The sequence below is a fragment of the Artemia sp. Qi Xiang Cuo genome, chromosome 17 (genome assembly GCF_049724085.1).
Source record: "Artemia sp. Qi Xiang Cuo chromosome 17, ASM4972408v1, whole genome shotgun sequence".
In the NCBI taxonomy this organism is placed as follows: Eukaryota; Metazoa; Arthropoda; class Branchiopoda; order Anostraca; family Artemiidae; genus Artemia; species Artemia sp. Qi Xiang Cuo.
Genome location: NC_142810.1, coordinates 57,374,707 through 57,394,990, shown reverse-complemented (window position 1 = coordinate 57,394,990; position 20,284 = coordinate 57,374,707). Strand labels below are relative to the sequence as shown.

At 36.1% G+C, this 20,284-nt stretch overlaps 1 protein-coding gene across 1 annotated transcript in view; it reads left to right on the top strand.

Moving 5' to 3' along the window:
* LOC148942401 (receptor-type guanylate cyclase Gyc76C-like) overlaps positions 1 to 20,284 on the top strand; it is a 398,466-nt gene that overhangs the window by 338,320 nt on the left and 39,862 nt on the right. Inside the window, exons 14-15 of the mRNA XM_089103313.1 lie at positions 2,395 to 2,560; positions 6,652 to 6,850. Of these exons, the coding sequence (XP_088959439.1) occupies positions 2,395 to 2,560; positions 6,652 to 6,850 (365 nt within the window). The remainder of the gene's footprint in view (positions 1 to 2,394; positions 2,561 to 6,651; positions 6,851 to 20,284) is intronic.

The window sequence follows — 20,284 nt, the reverse complement described above, 5'->3', positions numbered from 1 at the left end:
ATGATAACTATGCCTTTTAGGATGACTTAGTCCCCCAAATTCTCCGGGGGGGGGGCTGAAAGTTATGAACTCTACCCAATGTTATAACATATAGTATTGGTTATTGGAAAGTATATAGAAGTTTTCAGGAGGGGTTTTTCCTGGTAGTGGGGGGGCGGGGTCGGGGATTATGTTGGAGGATCTGTCCATGAAGGAAGTTTTCATGGGGGAAGGGAAATTGCTATGAAAGGGGCACCAGACTTGCCAGCATTATTTAAAAAAAAGATCAGAAATTAAATATAAAAAAAAACAAGTTTTTCAACTGAAAGTAAGCAGCAACATCGAAACTTAAAAATAACAGAAAATATTAGCTATATGATTAGGTTCACACCCCTAGTCAATACTTCGCTCTTTAAGCCAAACATTTTTTAGTACTTTCATAAGAGCTATTTAGTCTAATTAACGGCCTTTGGATTACGAGGTCATTTATAAAGAATTGGAACAAAATTCGAACTTTCAAACAGTTCTTGGTAACGAACTGTAAGTAAGGAGCGACCCGGCTCAATGGTAACCGAAACTCTAAAAAACGGAATTTTGGTACCAATAGATACATTAAAAGAATCAGATTTTAATTTTGACTTCAAATATATAAGTTTCATCAAGTTTAATCTTACCCATCAAAAGTTATGCGCTTGAGAAATTTGGCTGATTTTCGAAAAAAGGGGAAAGACCCCCTAAATTGTTATAGAACCTTAATGAAATTCACACCATCATATTCAGCGTATCGGAGAACCCTACTGTAGAGGTTTCAAGCTCCTATCTACAAAAATCAGAAATTCAAAAACAAAAACAATCAGAAATTAAATTTTAAAAAACAAGTTTTTTCAACTGAAAGTAAGAAGCAACATTAGATTTTAAAATGAACAGAAATTATTACATATATGAGGGGGTTCTCCCCCAAGTCAATACCTCGCTCTATACGCTACAGTTTTTTTTAGTGCTTTCAAAAGAGCTATCTATTCTAATTAAACGGCCTTTGTGATTCAGGGGTTTGTGAATAAAAAAATGTTTTAACTTTTAACGTAAAGAGCGTGGTATTGACTAAGGGGAGAACCCCATCATATACGTAATAACATGTACGTAATAAAAAAAAACAATAAAAAAAAACAAGCGATACGGCTCAATAGTAATCGAAACTTTTAAAAACGGAACTTTGATGTCAATAAATGTATCAAACTAATGGGCTTATAATGCTGATTCTAAATATATGAATTTTATTAAGTTTAGTATTACTCATCAAAGGCAAAATTTAGGGAAAAGGGAAAATTAGGGAAAGGGAATTTAGGGAAAAGGGAAAATTTACCTGATTTTTTAAAGAGGGGGAAACATCCCCTAAAAATGAAAGAGTTTTAATGAAAATCACACCGTCAGATTCAGCGTATCAGAAAACCCTATTGCATAGGTTTAAAGCTCATATCTGCATATCATATTTGACTTTGTCTCACAACTTTATTTTTTTAAACAATAAAAAACTTTAGCGTAAAGAGCGAGGGGTTGAGGAGGGGACAGCCCCTTTCATATACGGAATAATTTCTGTTCGTTTTAAGTTTTAATGTCGCTCCTTACTTTAAGTTTAAAAAACTTGTTTTTTTATTTAATCTGTTTCAAATACCCGAGGGAGCCTTTGCTAGTAGGCTAGTATCGAAAAAAACTGCAAACACCAAATCGTATGCTATACGTAGCCATATGTAGCATATGTAGCATATATGTAGCTATATGTAGCATAAAGTGACTAGCCATAGAGCCTCTCGGTCGAAGAGTATAAAAAAATGAGTCATACTCTTTTGTAAGAACTGGAAATACTTTGTCCCCATCCTCCCAGGAATAAATTCCAAGACCCATAGCTCACCCCAAAAAAAATTCCCGAAGATTTCAACTGAATCCCCCAACCGTGAGACAAACTACATCAGACCTCCCAAACTACGCTTGAAATTTGTTGCCGTTTTATTTGAACCTACTGACAGTATGTAAAATCAGAAATACTCAATTACGTTAAGGTGCCTGAATTATAACACCAGATAATTGTTTTTACCTTAAAGTAACTTATAAATTATATAGCAACTTATAAAGTAACTTATAAATTAACAAGCATCGGATCTTATCGGTCTACAGCATCTACATCTACTAGCATCTACAGACATAGGAAAAACGCAGTGTATGCTGTTTTGTAAGAATCGGAAACCTGACTGTGATTTATGGCGAAAGACACTCGCTCAAGTTGTCCGTTGTATAGCGTCACATGGTCGTTTTCGGTGCTGAAGATTAGTGATTGGCTGGAAGTTAGCAACATAATCAATTATATAGGCAGATACGTCAATGGATTCAGTAACTTTTGTCAATTTTCCTTTATTTCAGGGAATGATTTTCCTTCATGATTCTCCTATCCGATCGCATGGAAATCTCAAAACATCCAACTGTCTTGTAAATTCAAGATGGGTTCTGAAAATTTCTGATTTTGGCTTGTATGATCTCGACTTTTCGGGTGACTCAAATGCTGACAAACCTGAGGAAGTAAATGAAGGTAAATAATTTTCATGAACTGTTGACCGTTATATTAATATATTGAAAATAATTGAGGAAATATTATTTGAATATTACTGCTACTATTACTACTACTAGTACTAGCAACTCACTGCAGTACCAAGCTATCAGAGGTCAACAGAGCTGCACACTCGCCTTTTTTACTTACTTATCCATTTTTTTACTATTTTTACTTATCCATTGAAACCTTCACTCTTTGCCTTCTTCTATGAAGTCTAAATTTCCTTCAAATCCTTAGTTATGACCTATTCCAAACCCATTCGAGGACGACCGGCTTTTCGTTTGGCTGCAGATGAATAATCAAAAGTATTTGACTAGTATTTTGACTAGTATTTGTATAATTTAGATCTTATGGACTACTAACCTAAGGAGACCATAGACGGTCAATCATTTTGATCAAAAGCTTCCGTTAATCAATTGATTAAAGCACGGTTGACTGTCTGGGAACCTGTTTGACGCTTGAGTCAAGCGTTGAGGGCGATTGATAGAAAATTTGAATGACTCAATCAGTTCCTAGACGGTCAATCATGCATTAATCAATTGATTGACGGAATCTTTTGATCAAAACGATTGACCGTCTAGGGTGTCCTTTACCCGTCACGCCTCTCGACGTGACGGGAAGTTAAGCCATCAAATGCTACGGTTTCATAAAATAGGAAATTCAAGGAAATTTATCCCTCCCCCCCCCCCCAAATATTCTCCCTGCGGAAAATATCCTGGCGGAAGACGTCCTCAACTTATTATAGACGATCTTTAAATTTAAGATTATTTGAAAAAGTTTTCCCAGGAAAATTCCTCCGCGGAAAATCTCCCCATTGAAAATTTTCATTCAAGGAATATCTTCCCCCTCCGTGGAAATTAAATAAATCTGCTAAATCCTTAAGAAGTCTCGCTTTTTTTAATAAAATCGAGACTAAAATTATTTAAAGCTGGCTAAGATAATGTAACCCTTTTGAAGTGCCCTTCAATCCTGGATAATTCAAATTTTTAGCTAGCAGAACCGTTAGTGCATGTCTGTCAGACACGCAGGGGTGCGATTTATTTAGGGGAAAAGAAGAGTGGCAATCGTTACCACACCTAGGTTTTAAATTTATTTTACAAGCTTAAAACTAAAATACCACCTCCCCATATCTTGAGAGATTTTCTGTATTGTCATTGGAAAAATATATGTATATATATATATATATATATATATATATATATATATATATATATATATATATATATATATATATATATATATATATATATATATATATATATATATATATATATATATATATATATATATATGTATATATATATATATATATATATATATATATATATATATATATATATATATATATATATATATATATATATATACAACTGGGGAGGAGGCATGGTTGGTTTCGTTTTTCCAATGGAAATACAGAAATTCTCACTTTTTCTATAATAAAATCGAGACTAAAATTATTTAAAGTTGGCTAAGACATTGTAGCCCTTTTTTAGTGCCCTTCAATCATGGATAATTCAATTTTTTAGCTAGCAGAACCGTTAGTGTCTGTCAGACATGCAGGGGTGCGAATAAGATCCTAAATCTTTCTCTAAGATCCTTTATTAAATTTGCTCTAATGTGCTCTACAATCTAGCTCTAAGATCCTAAATCTAGCTCTAAGATCATTTAGAAATTTTGCTCTAACTTGCTCTGAGATCTTGCTCTAAGATCCTAAATGTTTCTCTAAGATGCTTTATAAATCCTTCTCTAACATGCTCTAAGATCTTGCTCTAAGATCCTAAATCTTGCTCTTAGATCCTTTATTAAATTTTATCTAATGTGCCTTAGAATCTTGCTCTAAGGCCCTAAATCTTGCTCTAAGATCATTTATAAATCTTGCTCTAACTTGCTCTGAGATCTTGCTCTAAGATCCTAAATCTTGCTCTAAGATCCTTTATGAATCTTGCTTGCTCTAACGTACTCTAGGACCTTGCTCTAAGATCCTAAATTTTTCTCTAAGATCCTGTATAAATTTTGCTCTAACTTGCTCTAAGATCTTGCTCTAAGATCCTTTAAAAATCTTGCTCTAACATGCTCTAAGATCTTGCTCTCAGATCCTGATTATTGCTCTAAGATCCTTTATAAGCCTTGCTCTAACACGCTCTAAGATCTTGCTCTATGATCCTAAATCTTGATCTAAGATCCTTTATAAATCTTGCTCTATCATGCTCTAAGATATTGCTCTAAGATCCTAAATCTTGCTCTACGATCCTTTATAAATCTTGCTCTAACATGTTCTAAGATCTTACTCTAAGTTCCTAAATCTTGCTCTAAGATCCTTTAAAAATCCTGGTCTAACATGCTCTGTGATCTTGCTCGAAGATCCTAAATCTTTCTCTAAGATCCTGTATAAAATTTGCTCTAACTTGCTCTAAGACCTTGATCTAAGATCCTAGATCTTTCTCTAAGATCCTTTATAAATCGCTCTAACATGGTCTAGGATACTGCTCGAAGATCCTAAATCTTTCTCTAAGATCCTGTATAAAATTTTCTCTAACTTACTCTAAGACCTTGATCTAAGATCCTAGATCTTGCTCTAAGATCCTTTACAAATCGTGCTCTAACATGCTCTAGGATCTTGCTTTAAGATCCTAAACCTTTCTCTTAGATCCTATATAAACCTTGCTCTAACATGCTCTATGATCTTGCTCTAAGATCCTAAATTTTGTTCTAAGATCCTTTATAAATCTTGCTCTAACGTGCTCTAGGATCTTTCTCTAAGATCCAAAATCTTTCTCTAAGATCCTGTAGAGATCTTGCTCTAACCTGCTCTGAGATCTTGCTCTAAGATCCTAAAACTTGCTCTAAGATCCTTTATGAATCTTGCTCTAAGATTCTATATGAATCTTGCTCTAAGATCCTAAATCATTCTCTAAGATCCTGTATAAATCTTGCTGCATCATGCTCTAAGATCTTGCTGTATGATCCTAAATCTTTTTTTAAGATCCTTTATAAATCTTGCTCTAACTTGCTCTGAGATCTTGCTCTAAGATCCTAAATATTGCTCTAAAAACCTTTATAAATCCAGCTCTAGCATGCTCTAAGATTTTGCTCTAAGATTCCAAATCTTGCTCTAGGATCCTTTATAAATCTAGCTCTACATGTTCTAGGATCTTGCGCTAAGATCCTAAATATTCCTCTAAGATCCTTTATAAACCTTGCTCTAACATGCTCTAGGATTTTGCTCTAAGATCTTACTATAAGTTCCTAAATCTTGCTCTAAGGTCCTTTAAGAATCTTCAACATGCTCTAGGATCTTGCTCAAAGATCTTAAATCTTGCTCTAAGATCCTTTATAAATCATTCTCCAACAGGCTCAAGGATCTTGCTCTAAGATCCTAAATCTTGCTCTTAGATCCTTTATAAATTTTTCTCTAATATGCTCTGGAATCTTGCTCTAAGGTAATTTATAAATCTTGCTCTAATATGCTCCACGATCTTGCTCTAAGATACTAAATCTTGCTCTAAGATCATTTATAAATCTTGCTCTAACTTGCTCCAAAATCTCGCTCTAAGATCCTAAATCTTACTCTAAGATCCTTTATAAATCTTGCTGTAACATGCTCTAAGATCCTTCATAAATCTTAGAGTATGTTAGAGCAAGATTTATAATGGGCCCTAGAACAAGATTTAGGATCTTAGAGCAAGATTCTAGAGAATTTTAGAATAAGATTTATAAAGGATCTTAGAGTAAGAGTAAGGATCTTAGAGCAAGATCTTAGAGCATGTTAAAGCAAGATTTATACATGATTTTAGAGCAAGATTTAGGATCTTAGAGCAAGATCCTAGATCATGTTAGAACATGATTTACAAAGGATCTTAGAGCAAGATTTAGGACCTTAGAGCAAGATCTTAGAGCATGTTAGAGCTTGTTAAAAAAGTTTTTCAACATTTATTTTTAAAAAAGTTAAAGATACTTTGTTCGTGAAGTAATTGCTTACCATGGTAGACTCAATAAGACCATATATAACCTTTCATATACCTTTAAATGCCCTTCTACATACCTTGATATACTTTATGTTCTTTTTTAAGGTGAACTCTATCGTGCTCCAGAACTTCTTAGGAATTTGTCGCGAATCCGTTCTGGCACACAGCCAGGGGATATTTATAGCTTCGCTATGATTTTGTATGAAATACACTCCAGAGGAAAACTGTATGATGACTATGGTTTATCCATTTCTGACATCTCGGATAGGATCAAAGAAGCCAGTAAATATGGTCAACCTCTGAGGTGAGTTGTACGTAGCTATGTAGAGTTGTATCTAGTTGTATTTAGTTGTAATAGATGTATGTAGTTATATTTAGAGTTGTATGTTATATGAAGCCCTTCCATATCAAAACACTACATTGCAATTGAGATAAAGTATTTTCAACTATAATTGAACATAAAATTAAACATATAGCAATCGTTAGCATCTAAAGAATAATTTATGACCCGATAATAATAAAGCAGGTTCAACTATGGTTGAAAATATAGTTGAACACACTAATGATTACTAGTATCGTAAAGAGCTAGAGAATAAAGATTTAAAATATGACAAAAATAAAATGCGTACAACTATAATTGAACATACAGCAATCGTTAGTATCATAAAGAGCTAAAGAATAATAAACTCTTTATATCTCGATACAAATAAAGCAGGTTCAACAATAGTTAAACACACTTATGATTTTTAGTGTCGTAAAGAGCTAGAGAATAACATAAATTTTAGGATAAGATAAAAAAAGTGCGTACAATTATAATTGAACATATAACTGAACATTGCAATGATCATTTGTTTCGAAAGGAACTAGAAAGTGAGAAATTTTACGCTCCGACTAAAATAAAGATTTTTTTTTTAATTATGGTTGAACCTACTGTTCAAATTACTAATCATTACTACTATCTTAAGGAACTAACACACTTTTACATTATTTTTTATTAATTTGTTTATATGCTTTAAATATTTTGTGTTATTCTCCTTTTGATATTTTCATAAAATGATATTTTCTAATTATTTTCTGTTTCCATCTTTGTTTTATTCCCTCACACCCAAAAAATGGAAATCATTTCAAAAAAGTTAATACTGAAATATGCTCTACAATAAATAGATTATTTATTTGAGATAAACATTTACTATTTTACAAAGATCATAAATAGAATTTGTCTTGCATTGTGATTGTTTGTAATTAGCTTGTTTGTAATTGTTTGTAATTAGCGTCTTTGTAATTGTTTGTAATTATTTTGTAATTAGCTAACAAACAAATCAGGTTGTTCAGATTCTAGGCCAATAATCTAAAAGTTAAACACAATTTTTTTTTTCTTCAAGTCAGCTGAACCATGCTCTATCAGGTTTTATTCTTTGACATAGTTAGGGATATTTAGCTTCATTTTTTAGCTTTATTGCATGTTATAGTTTTCAGAAACTTTTGGTTAATTTTAACAGTTTGACAGTAACTAATTTTAACAGTAACTTTTCTCAGTTTGATATGGCTGCTCATCTCATAGAATTAACTCAATTTGACAGTTGTTCAACCATTTTCAGATAAAAGAACAACAATGGAAAACGGCTTAATTCTGAAATTAGTACGTCTTTTTTCTTTCGTAACAGTAATATCATCTTCTTTAAAGCTTTCCTAGGAAACTTTTAATGAAATCCCATCAAATTCCAACTTCCAATTCGTGAAAAATTATCATGAGCTTCTTCGATTGATATAGCTAACATTAGGCGCTAGTGCCTCCAGTGCCACCAGAGACAGCCAGTAAAAATTCAAAAAAAAAAATAATTCAAAATTCAAATTAATTTATTTAACATAAAAAAATACAAACAAATTTACAGCGGCCATCTATAAAAACCCGAAGGTTTGTTTACGATGGCTGCAAATCCATTATTATAAAGCTCTACATCCACATAAAAAGTACATCCAAAAAGAGCTACTAGTCATCAATCAAACATGGTGCTGCACAGACGCCCTACCACTAAGGCTGGACTATCCTGTGGATATATGTCAGGTTCCGCCGGTAGGTCTGACGAAGTTCAATTTTCCACCTAGACTGATTCAGCTCACATTAGGCTTTAGTGCCTCCAGTGCAACCAGAGGTGTCCAGTACATCAAAAAAGAGCTGCTGGTCATCTCTCATACATGGTACTGCACAGACGCCCTACTACTAGGGCAGGACTATCCTATGGATACATGTCAGCTTCCGCCGGTAGGTCTGACGAAGTTTAATTTTCCACCTGGATTGATGCAGCTCACATTAGACCTTAATGCCTCAACTCCCACCAGAAGCATCCAGTACATCCAAAAAGAGTTGCTAGTCATCTATAATACATGGTGCTGCACAGACTTCCTATCACTAGGGCTGCACCATCCTGTGGATATATATCAGGTTCCGCCGGTAGGTTAGACGAAGTTAAATTTTCCACCTGGATTGATTCAGCTCACATTAGGCTTTAGTGCCTCCAGTGCATCCAGAGGCGTCCAGTACAACAAACATGAGCTGCTGGTAATCTCTCATATATGGTGCTGCACAGATGCCCTACCACTAGGGCAGGACTATCCTATGGATATATGTCAGGCTCCGCCAATAGGTCTGACAAAGCTTAATTTTCCACCTGGATTGATGCAGCCTACATTAGGCGTTAGTGCTTCCAGTTCCACCAGAGGCGTCCAGTACATATAATAAGATCTGGTGATCATCTCTCATATATGGTGCTGCACAGATGTACTACTACTAGCGCAGGACTATCCTGTGGATATATGTCAAGTTCCGGCGGTAGATTTGACGAAGTTTAATTTACCACCAGGATTGATGCAGCTTACATTAGGCGTTAGTGCCTCTAGTGCCACCAGAGGCGTCCAGTACATCCAATAAGAACTACTAGTCATCTCTCATATATGGTGCTGCACAGACGCCCTACCACTAAGGCAGGACTATGCTGTGCATTACCGGTAGGTCAGACGAAGGTCAATTTTCCGTCTTCCTCTTTTCAAGGTCCCTTTGGAAACTTTATCTGCGATTGGTGTACGAGCTTCAACACCAATATTAGTTGTAGATAAATTTAAACCTACAGCTATGAAAGAGCTTGAAAGCATTGTTGAAACAACAAAAACTGACGAATGCTCCAACCTCATTGGGGAGTTAGGGGGGCTGTATCCCTACATGGTTTAGTGTTGCATAAAATAAAAAAAAAAATTTTAGTTAACTATAAAAAACATAGCTGACGTAATTAAAACTGATTGCTGAAACGTATGTTACACTGAAAATCTGAAGAGCTTCATTGACTTTTCTTGAGTAAACCTACTGTGAGCGAATTGATCTGTGTTCACCTTTGGTGCCAAACTAATTGGTATTGAAATAGACTGATATTAATGGATTATATAAATTATTTTGGATATATATTATGGAATCTTTGGAGAATTATTTCAACTAAATTTTTCATTAAGGTTCTTAACTTAGATAAAGATAAGTTCCTTTTACTTTTGTCCTCTCCTTAATAGGAAAGGCCTGCATTTAAAGAGTTTGAGTATCGCGTTAGCTAACTTCAAAAATTATCCTCATTGGCCAGTAAAGTGTCCATACTAAAAGATACTGAAAGTGTCCAAGGATAGCAAAGGAAAGCCATCATATTTGGTATTTTGCTATGGGACACATGATGAATACAGACTTGTTGAAGCCAACTCGGCAGAATACAATCCAAGCTTTAACCAAACTTCCACAAAACATACTGCAGGTGTAAAGGCTGCATTTGAGGAATTGAAAATTTCGCCCGATATTTATAAATCCCTCTCCCAGACATATAATGCATTAACAATTAAGGAATCTAATACAGGAGAATATGCTTCGTTGATGGATAAAATCACTTCTATGGAACTTGACCTGGAAAAAACTAAGCAAGAATTCATGCAAAATATAACTAATAAGGTTGACGAAAGATTTTCGGATGCTGATTCTTTCTGCCAGTCATCCCACGACATTATTTGTCAAATATATGACGCGATTACTCTTGATTATCAACCAAATTTTGAAAAAATTGAACAATCCCTGAAAACTCTTCGCAACCAAATTATAAATCAAGAAGAGAAAATCATGAAAATTGAGATGAAACTAGATTCATTTGAACAAGAAGTGCTGCTTGATTCGCTAATTTTGCATGGTGTTAGGCAACAGTCCGGATCTGACCTCCAATCAACAATCCTGCAAGTTTTCGTAACCAAAATGAACCTGACTGAAATTAATGTTGCCCAAATTAGGAATATCTACAAATTCAAAATATCTCCTGCTTTAACCGATGCCTCCCTAAACGACAAAGTCCCTCCTGTTTTAGTTAAATTTGTGAATAGTGATATAGCAAAGAAAGTCTTCAAAGCAAAAGCCAGGTTAGCTTTAAGTGGAATTTTCCTATCGGAAGCATTGACAAAGAGGCAACGTGAGATCCTATATGCCGCTAAGGACAAACTTGGACAAAAAAATGTTTGGACTGATCGTGGGTAAATTTTGGCGAGGCCGAAAAGTGAATGTGTCACTAGAAAAATTTATACTCTAGCCGAATGTGTTTAAAAATAAGTTTTTTTTCGTGCGTTTTTTTTTAAATATGTTTAGTAACTTGCCATTCATATATTAAGCGTATTCTATTTATCTTTTGCTTATTTTTTTGTGCATATCTGTCTAATGATTTACTTTCGTTCCAAATAACTTCAATGAAATTTACGGATTTCAATAATTATTCTTTTTTGTTACATGCCTGTTCTCACAAGTCATTGCGTATATTGCGTATGATATTTTTCCGTATACTATTCGAAGCGATCTGTCAAGGAATGACGAAGGGGTTTTTGAATCCCAGTTTATTGAAATCAAATTAAAAAATAAGCTTTTGATAATTGGTAATGTTTATAGATCTCCCAGTGGATCCGTCCCTTCTTTTCTTCGGATCCTTGATGAGGTCTTGGATTTAATAGGCAGACGTCCATGTGAACTTGTAATAATGGGAGACTTTAACTTAAATCTAATTGACATGGCTTCCTCTACTACGATGGATTGTCTCTCAGATATGCTCACTGCTGTTGTTCTACCAACAACTTGTATTTCAACACGTGTAATTGATACGTCAGCCTCTTTAATTGATAACATTTTTTTGGCTCTTAATTTGGTTCGGAATTCTGTTGTGCAGTGAGTGATATTTTAGACCATTTTCCTGTATTTTACAGTTTTACCCTTGAAAAAACATTGAATAGGGACACTCCATCATCTGCTTCAGCTTATTTTAGGTTTGGTTTAAATAAATTGATCCGCCTTATATCCCATTTAGCTGAGCGGACATGTAATATTTTTGGTGACGATAATGATTTTTATTCAAAGTTTGATGCCTTTTATGAGTCAGTGAAGGAGTCTATTTTTGACGTATGTGCTATGTCCCCCTCTACTTTAAGGTCAAAAATATCTATTCCTCTTGACCCATGGATGACCCCTGGTCTTCTAAACAGTTGGAGAAGAAAAAATAATCTTTGGAAAGCTTTTAAGTCAGCGAAGCCATCTTTGAATGCTGCACGTCTTCAGCAATTCAAACTCTACAGGAATGTTTTCAATTCTTTATGCCGGAAGGCTAAATTCCTTTATTATTCCAAAAAATTCTCGGATTGTGGGAAAGATATTCGAAAAACTTGAGAAGTGATGAATTCCGTCCTCAAACGTTCGTCTCTCGCTCCTTCCATCCCTCCAAGTCTTGTAGTTGGTGATGTGGTTGTTGAGGGTGTTCCATCTGTTCAAGCAGCATCTACATCATATTTTGCCAATATTGGGAAAACCACTGCTTCTTCAGTCAGGTCTTCACAGTCACAACCAGATTACAAATCTTATCTTCGTCCGCCTTGTCTCAAATCGATGGTGTTATATCCGGCTTCTGATGCTGAAGTAGCCAGGATTGTAAATAGCTTGAAGGGTTCTTCGTCGTCTGGCCCTGACTGTATTCAAACTATGGTAGTTAAGTTCATTCTTCCTTCAATTACTCCATTGACAAAGCTTATAAATCTTTCTTTTGAAAATGGGATTTTCCCCAGTTCTCTTAAGCGAGTTAGAGTAATTGTTTTATACAAAGATGGAACAAGAAGTGACCCAGCCAATTATCGCCCTATATCTTTGCTGTCTGTTTTTAGCAAAATTTTTGAAAAGACCATGTTTTCCCGTCTACTTGCTTTTCTAGAGGCTAAAAGATTTTTTCATGATTTTCAGTTTGGCTTCCGAGCTAAACATTCTACGGAGCATGCATGTGCAGCTCTTTTAAATTTTCTCCACACCGCGCTTGACTCTGGTTTAATTCCTGCAGCTATATTCCTAGATGTCCGTAAGGCTTTTGACTCTTTAACTCATGTGATTCTACTTTATAAGCTATCACAAAATGGTGCAAGAGGGCAGGCTCATGTTTGGTTTGATTCCTATTTGTCCGGTAGAACTATCTCCGTAGATTCCCTTTCCCACTTTTCGTCTGAAGTTGAGTTTGGTGTTCCTCAAGGTTTTGTTCTTGGGCCGTGTTTGTTTTTGATTTATGTTAATGACCTTATAGTTGCGGTTATGAATCAAAAACCTACAGTTTGCTGTCGCCTATGTCATCCTGAATCTTTCAATGCTAAAAAAATCCATCGTTTTCACAGGATGTGGACACTCTCGTTGCTTTCGCGTTGACAGTACCATTGGTACTGTAGTAGGAACCTAGTCTGAGATACTTCCCAAATTAGTTGACCTTTTTTAAGAGTCGTTCTTTGGTTTGATTCAAATTGCCTTGCCCTAAATGTTGCTAAGTCAAGTTTTTTAATTTGTTCCCGTATTTCTCTGGCGTGCCCTGAGTTATCTAAAATCCATTTTTAAAGGGGATCTCTCAGTAGACCTAAGGAACGATATGTCCGATTTCTCGGTATTCTTCTCGATAAAAACCTTTCAGTCAAGCATCATATTGAACTAATTAATATGAAGATCTCAAGGAGTCTTGGAATTTTGAGGAAGCTAAAACACATTTTTCCTTGGTCAGTTTTTAAAATTCTGTTCCATTGCTTAGTGCAGTCTTCCGTCTCTTATTGCCCTACAATATGGATGTCAACTTTCCCTTCTCTTTTGAAACCACTTTCTAAGTTATATGAAAAGGCAAGAAGGCTTATACAGGAAACAAATTGTTCTACATCCAACCCAACTAGCCTATTACTTGATTTGCAGTCTCTCTACACTCTTTCGTGCGCGTCTTTCACTTTTCATCAAATTCATGGTGATTTTCCCACAGCCCTTCAAACTACTCCTTCTTTCGTCACTGATAGGTCTTCGCATTATCTTCGTAATTCAAGGAATATTAATATTCTATTTACTCCATCGGTGAGGTCTGACTTTAATCCATTAACTGCTTGTCATATCGTTTGGAATAGCCTACCTGAGTCAGCTCAATGAATGTCACTCGTTTGGTACTTTCAAAAGAATTTTAAGAAATTTTTTAATGTCCTGATTTTTCATGTTTAAATATATTTTTGTTAATTTTTATTATTATTATTTGGGGGGGGGGGGTGACACTAGCCTGGGTTAGAAACATTTACTGTGAGGGGTTTTGAGTTTGTATAATATTTTTTTTGTGGTTTGGTTTCAAATATATATTTGGAATTTGTTTTATTTTATTGGATTGTCCTACATCCTTTTTTTTTGGGGGGGGGGGAGTCTCGTAAAATCGCTTTTTGTTTGGGTCTTTTAATTATTTTTTTTTCTCTTGTTTGTTTTTTTTTTGTGTGTGTGTGTGTGTTGAGTCTTTGAAAGGTTGAAATGCAATGCATAAAATTGAAAATACTTGTATTTGTTTCATTTTTGTTTCTCCTCTGTTTTTTTCCTGGCCATAGAGCCTTACGGGGGAGTTTATATTGAAGTGTATTTTGTTGTGTTTATTAATTGAATAAATTGATTTATTGATTGAATCAATGTTTCTTATAATTGGACTTCGAGTTTCTTGTGCATCACAATTATCAAATTAAGGAATGACAACTTAATACAGATTAGATTGGATCCAACGACATTTTGCAACAACTGTTATTTCAATTATAGTCAAGTTCCATTGTTAAATGCATAAAATAGAAATAATATCACTTAAAATAGAAGGATCAAATAGAAAATTCCTAACATAAATAAAAAAACATAAAATAGGGAATGTTTTTATATTACTTAGGATTTAATTCATAATTCAGTCTTCATGTGAAATGCACTTCCATGCATACAACAAAAATCTCCCCCCCCCCCCCCACACCCATCATTTCCCCAAACACATCCAATAAAAATTTTTAGATAGCCACTTTGTTCAGCGTATTTGATTTTCAGATAGAAAATATATTTTTGAGAAGGACACTCCCCCACAACCTTCAGGGCAAGGGTATTAAGTTATGCCCTGGGGGTATATAAGGTTTTCATAGAAGGCGTTGTCGTAAAAACTTCAAAACAGGCTCATTCGATTGGAAATTAAAGGGCTAGTGCCTTTTTTAATAGTCGAAAGTTATTGGAGTGTAACTAACCCCCTTCCTCCCCACGCCCATCGTCTCCCCAAATACATCCAATCAAAATTTTTAGATAGCCATTTTGTTTAGCATAGTTGATTTCCAGACAGAAAATATATTTTTGAAGAGGAAACTCCTCCACAACCCTCAGGGCAAGGGTTTTAAGTTATGCCCTGGGGGCATATAAGGTTTTTATAGAAGGTTTTGTCTTAGAAACTTCAAAACAGGCTCATTCGATTGGAAATTAAAAGGGCTAGTGCCCTTTTTATTAGTCAAAAGTGATTGGAGTGCAACTAGTCCCCCCCCACGCCCATCATTTCCCCAAACACATCCAATCAAAATTATGATATAGCCATTTTGTTCAGCGTAGTTGATTTCCAGATAGAAATATGTTTTTGAGGAGGACACTCCCCCAGAACCCTAAGGGCAAGAGTTTTAAGATATGCCCTGGGGACATATAAGGTTTTTATAGACGGCGTTGTCGTAGAAACTTCAAAAAAGGTTCATTCGATTGGAAATACAAAGGGATAGTGCCCTTTTTATTAGTCGAAAGTGATTGGAGGGCAACTAGCCCCCCCCCACGCCCTTCATTTCCCCAAACACATCCAATCAAAATTTTGTGATAGCTATTTTGTTCAGGGTAGTTGATTTTCAGATAGAAAACATGTTTTTGAGGAGGACTATCCCCCACAACCCTCAGGGCAAGGGTTTTAAGCTATGCCCTGGGGGCATATAAGGTTTTTATTGAAGGAGTTGTCTTAGAAACGTCAAAACAGCCTCAATCGATTGGAAATTAAAGGGCCAGTGCCCTTTTTAATTGTTGAAATTGATTGGATTTTAACTAGGCCCCCCCCCCCCCACGCCCATCATTTCCCCAAACACATCCTATCAAAATTTTGAGATAGCCATTTTCTTCAGCGTAGTTGATTTTCACATAGAAAACGTGTTTTTGAGGAGAACTATCCCCCACAACCCTCAGGGCAAGGGTTTTAAGTTATGCCCTGGGGGCATATAAGGTTTTTATAGAAGGCGTTGTCGTAGAAACGTCAAAACAGCCTCAATCGATTGAAAATTAAAGGGCTAGTGCCCTTTTTAATAGTCAAAAGTGATTGGAGTGTAACTAGCCCCCCTCCCCCTAAGTTATACCCTGTGGGCATATAAGGTTTTTATTGAAGGCGTTGTCGTAGAAACTTCAAAAAAGGCTCATTCGATTGGAAATTCAAAAAGCTAGTGCCCTTTTTTATAGTTGAAAGTGATTGAAGGGCAACTAGCCCCCCCCCCCCCCCACGCACATTATTCCCCCCAACACATCCAATCAAAGTTTTGAGATTGCCATTTTGTTCAGCGTAGTTGTTTTCCAGATAGAAAATGTATTTTTGAGGAGGATACTCCCCCACAACCCTCAGGGCAAGGGGTTTAAGTTATGCCCTGGGGGCATACAAGGTTTTTTTAGAAGACGTTGCCGTAGAAACTTTAAAACAGGCTCATTCGATTGGAAATTAAAGAGCTAGTGCCCTTTTTAATAGTCGAAAGTGATTGGAGTGCAACTACCCCCCCCCCCCCTATGCCCATCATTTCCCCAAACACATCCAATCGAAATTTTGAGATAGCCTTTTTGTTCAGCGTAGTTGATTTCCAGATAGAAAATGTATTTTTGAGGAGGATACTCCCCCACGACCCTTAGGGCAAGGGTTTTAAGTTATGCCCTGGGGTTATATAAGGTTTTTATAGAAGGCGTTGTCGTAGAAACTTTAAAACAGGCTCATTCGATTGGAAATTAAAGAGCTAGTGCAATTTTTAATAATCGAAAGTGATTGGAGTGTAACTACCCCCCCCCCCCCACGCCCATCATTTCCCCAAACACATCCAATCAAAATTTTGAGATAGCCATTTTGTTCAATGTAGTTGATTTCCAGACATATCTTGTGTGTTTGATGAGTACTATCCACAACAGTACCCAGTTCAAGGGCTTTTAGTTCTACCCTTGGGGGATATAATGTGTTATATAGAACGTGTTGTTGTAGTAACCAAACTACCTGATCATTCAATTGAAAATAAAAGGGCTAGTGCCCTTTTTAATAGTCGAAAGTGATTGGAGTGTAACTAGCCCCATCCCCCCCACAGGCCCATCATTTCCCCAAACACATCCAATCAAAATTTTCAGATATCCATTTTGTTCAGCGTAGTTGATTTCCAGATAGAAAATATGTTTTTGAGGAGGACAGTCCCCCACAACCCTCAGGGCAAGGGTTTTAAGTTATGCCCTGGGGGCATATAAGGTTTATATAGAAGGCGTTGACGTAGAAACTTCAAAACGGGCTCATTTGATTGGAAATTAAACGGCTAGTGCCCTTTTTAATAGTTGAAAGTGATTGGAGTGTAACTAACCCCCTTCCCCTCCACGTCCACCATTTCCCCAAACACATCCAAACAAAATTTTCAGATAGCCATTTTGTTTAGCGTAGTTGATTTCCAGACAGAAAATATATTTTTGAGGAGGACACTCCCCCACAACCCACAGGGCAAGGGTTTTAAGTTATGCCCTGTGGGAATATAAGGTTTTTATCGAAGGGTCTGTCGTAAAAACTTCAAAACAGGCTCATTCGATTGGAAATTAAAGGGCTAGTGCCCTTTTTAATAGTCAAAAGTGATTGGAGTGCAACTAGTCCCCCCACGCCCATCATTTCCCCAAACACATCCAATCAAAATTCTGATATAGCCATTTTGTTCAGCGTAGTTGATTTCCAGATAGAAAATATGTTTTTGAGGAGGACACTCCCCCAGAACCCTCATGGCAAGGGTTTTAAGATATGCCCTGGGGGGCATATAAGGTTTTTATAGAAGGCGTTGTCGTAGAAACTTCAAAAAAGGTTCATTCGATTGGAAATTCAAAGGGATAGTGCCCTTTTTATTAGTCGAAACAGGCTCATTCGATTGAAAATAAAAGGGCTAGTGCCCTTTTTAATAGTCAAAAGTGATTGGAGTGCAACTAACCCCCCCCCCCCCCCCACGCCCATCATTTCCTCAAACACATCAAATCAAAATTTTCAGATAGCCATTTTGTTCAGCGTAGTTGATTTCCAGACAGAAAATATATTTTTGAGGAGGACACTCCCCCACAACCCTCAGGGCAAGGGTTTTAAGTTATGCCCTGGGGGCATATAAGGTTTTTATTGAAGGCGTTGTCGTAGAAACTTCAAAACAGGCTCATTCGATTGGAAATTAAAGGGCTAGTGCCATTTTTAATAGTCGAAAGTGATTGGAGGGCAACTAGCCCCCCCACGCCCTTCATTCCCCCAAACACATCGAATCAAACTTTAGAGATAGCCATTTTGTTCAGTGTAGTTGATTTCCAGATAGAAAACATGTTTCTGAGGAGGACACTCCCCCACAACCCTCAGGGCAAGAGTTTTAGGTTATGCCCTGGGGGCATATAAGGTTTTTATAGAAACCGTTTTCATAGCAACTTAAAAAAAAGCTAATTCGATCGGTTATTCATAGGCTGGTGCCCTCTCTAATAGTCGATATGGATTTATGTGCAACTACCCCCTCCCCACGTACAACTGGTTCCCAAGAACATAGCTTAAAAATTTTAAGTTAGCCATTTTTTCCAGCATAGATTATTTCCTGATAGAAAATATATTTTAGAGGATAAAAATCCCCCACAACTCTCAGGGCAAGGGTTTTAAGTTATGTCCGGGGGGTATATAAGATTTTTATAGAAGGCGGTGTCGTAGAAACTTCAAAAAAGGCTCATTCGATTGGAAGTTCCTAGGGCTAGTGCCCTTTGTAATAGTCGAAAGTGATTGTAGGGTAACTAACCCCCCTCTCACGCCCACCCTTTCCCCAAACACATCCAATCAAAATTTTAAGACAGCCATTTTATTAAACGTAGTTTTAAGTTCTGGAAATTAGGTTTTTGAGGATTACAACTCCCCCAAAGCCCTCAGGGCAAGGGTTATAATTTAAGGATTCTCCGAATCTCTCATATTATTTCTTATGGAAGGGATGCTCGTATAAACTTTAGAGAGGGCTCTTTTGATTGAAAATTGAAACTTCTTGTTCACTCTTGTTCACAAGAGTCAAAAGAGATTGAAGGGCAACTAGCCCCTCTCCCTCGTCCACGCCCTAAATGCATCAGATAAAAATTTTGAGATAGACATTTTGTTAAAATAGTTCAAAGTTCTGATAACAAAAAACTCCGGTGTCGACACAGCCCACCAGGGCCCAGGGAGTAGGCGTTGTAAGTTATGCCCTGGGGCATAACTTATAAAGGGGGGTTTATAATTTATGGGAAGGGGTTTTATATGGGAAGAACACATTTGAAATCTATCATAATTATCCAATTATAAGGTTAAAATCCATACTCTGTGATAGATGCAAAATTGCTTTGGCTCACAAATTTATATTAAGGTCAACTCCAAACTGTCGTGATCCCTTTGTGTCAGCAAGTGAAATGGTCTAAACCCCCTTATTGGAGCTATTTTTTCAATCCATTCATTGTTGTCAATCGCTGTCCACAAGTTATGCAAGCTGTCTATTGTTCATATATAAGGTTTTTATCAAAGAGGTAATCGTATTGACTTTGAAAAAAGCCTCATTCGATTTAAATTGAAAGTTCTAGATCAGTTTTTTTAAAGTCAAGAATAATCGGACAGTAAGAAATCCCCCCCCATAAAGACTTTAAAATTTTTACAATCAAAAACAGACAAAAATTAATTAAAAAAAAACTTTCCAAAAAATAAGTTTTTCAAATGAAAGTAAAGGCCATTTTAAACTTAAGATCAGGATATACAAATACATTCTAAAATTCAAACTCAAAACGACCAGAAATTACTATTAAAGAATAAATGAAACCCAAAACGAACAGAAATCAAATAAACAATCATAGCAAAAAACATACAACAAGTAAAATTTTGATCGGATGTTTTTGGGGAAAAAGGGTGTGGGAGGAGGGCTTGCTGCAAACCAATATTTTTGGTAACTTAAAAGGGCACTCAAACTTCTGATTTACGTTGAAATGAACCCTATCCTGACCTTCTAGGACTATTAGCTCGATACGATCACCCCTGGGAAAAAGGAGAAAACAAGAGTCTTTGGTTGATTAGGATTCTTGCGGGTTTTTTTTCTTTGTCTTGGCTCACTCTATATTTACTGTTGGGATAGACGTTGA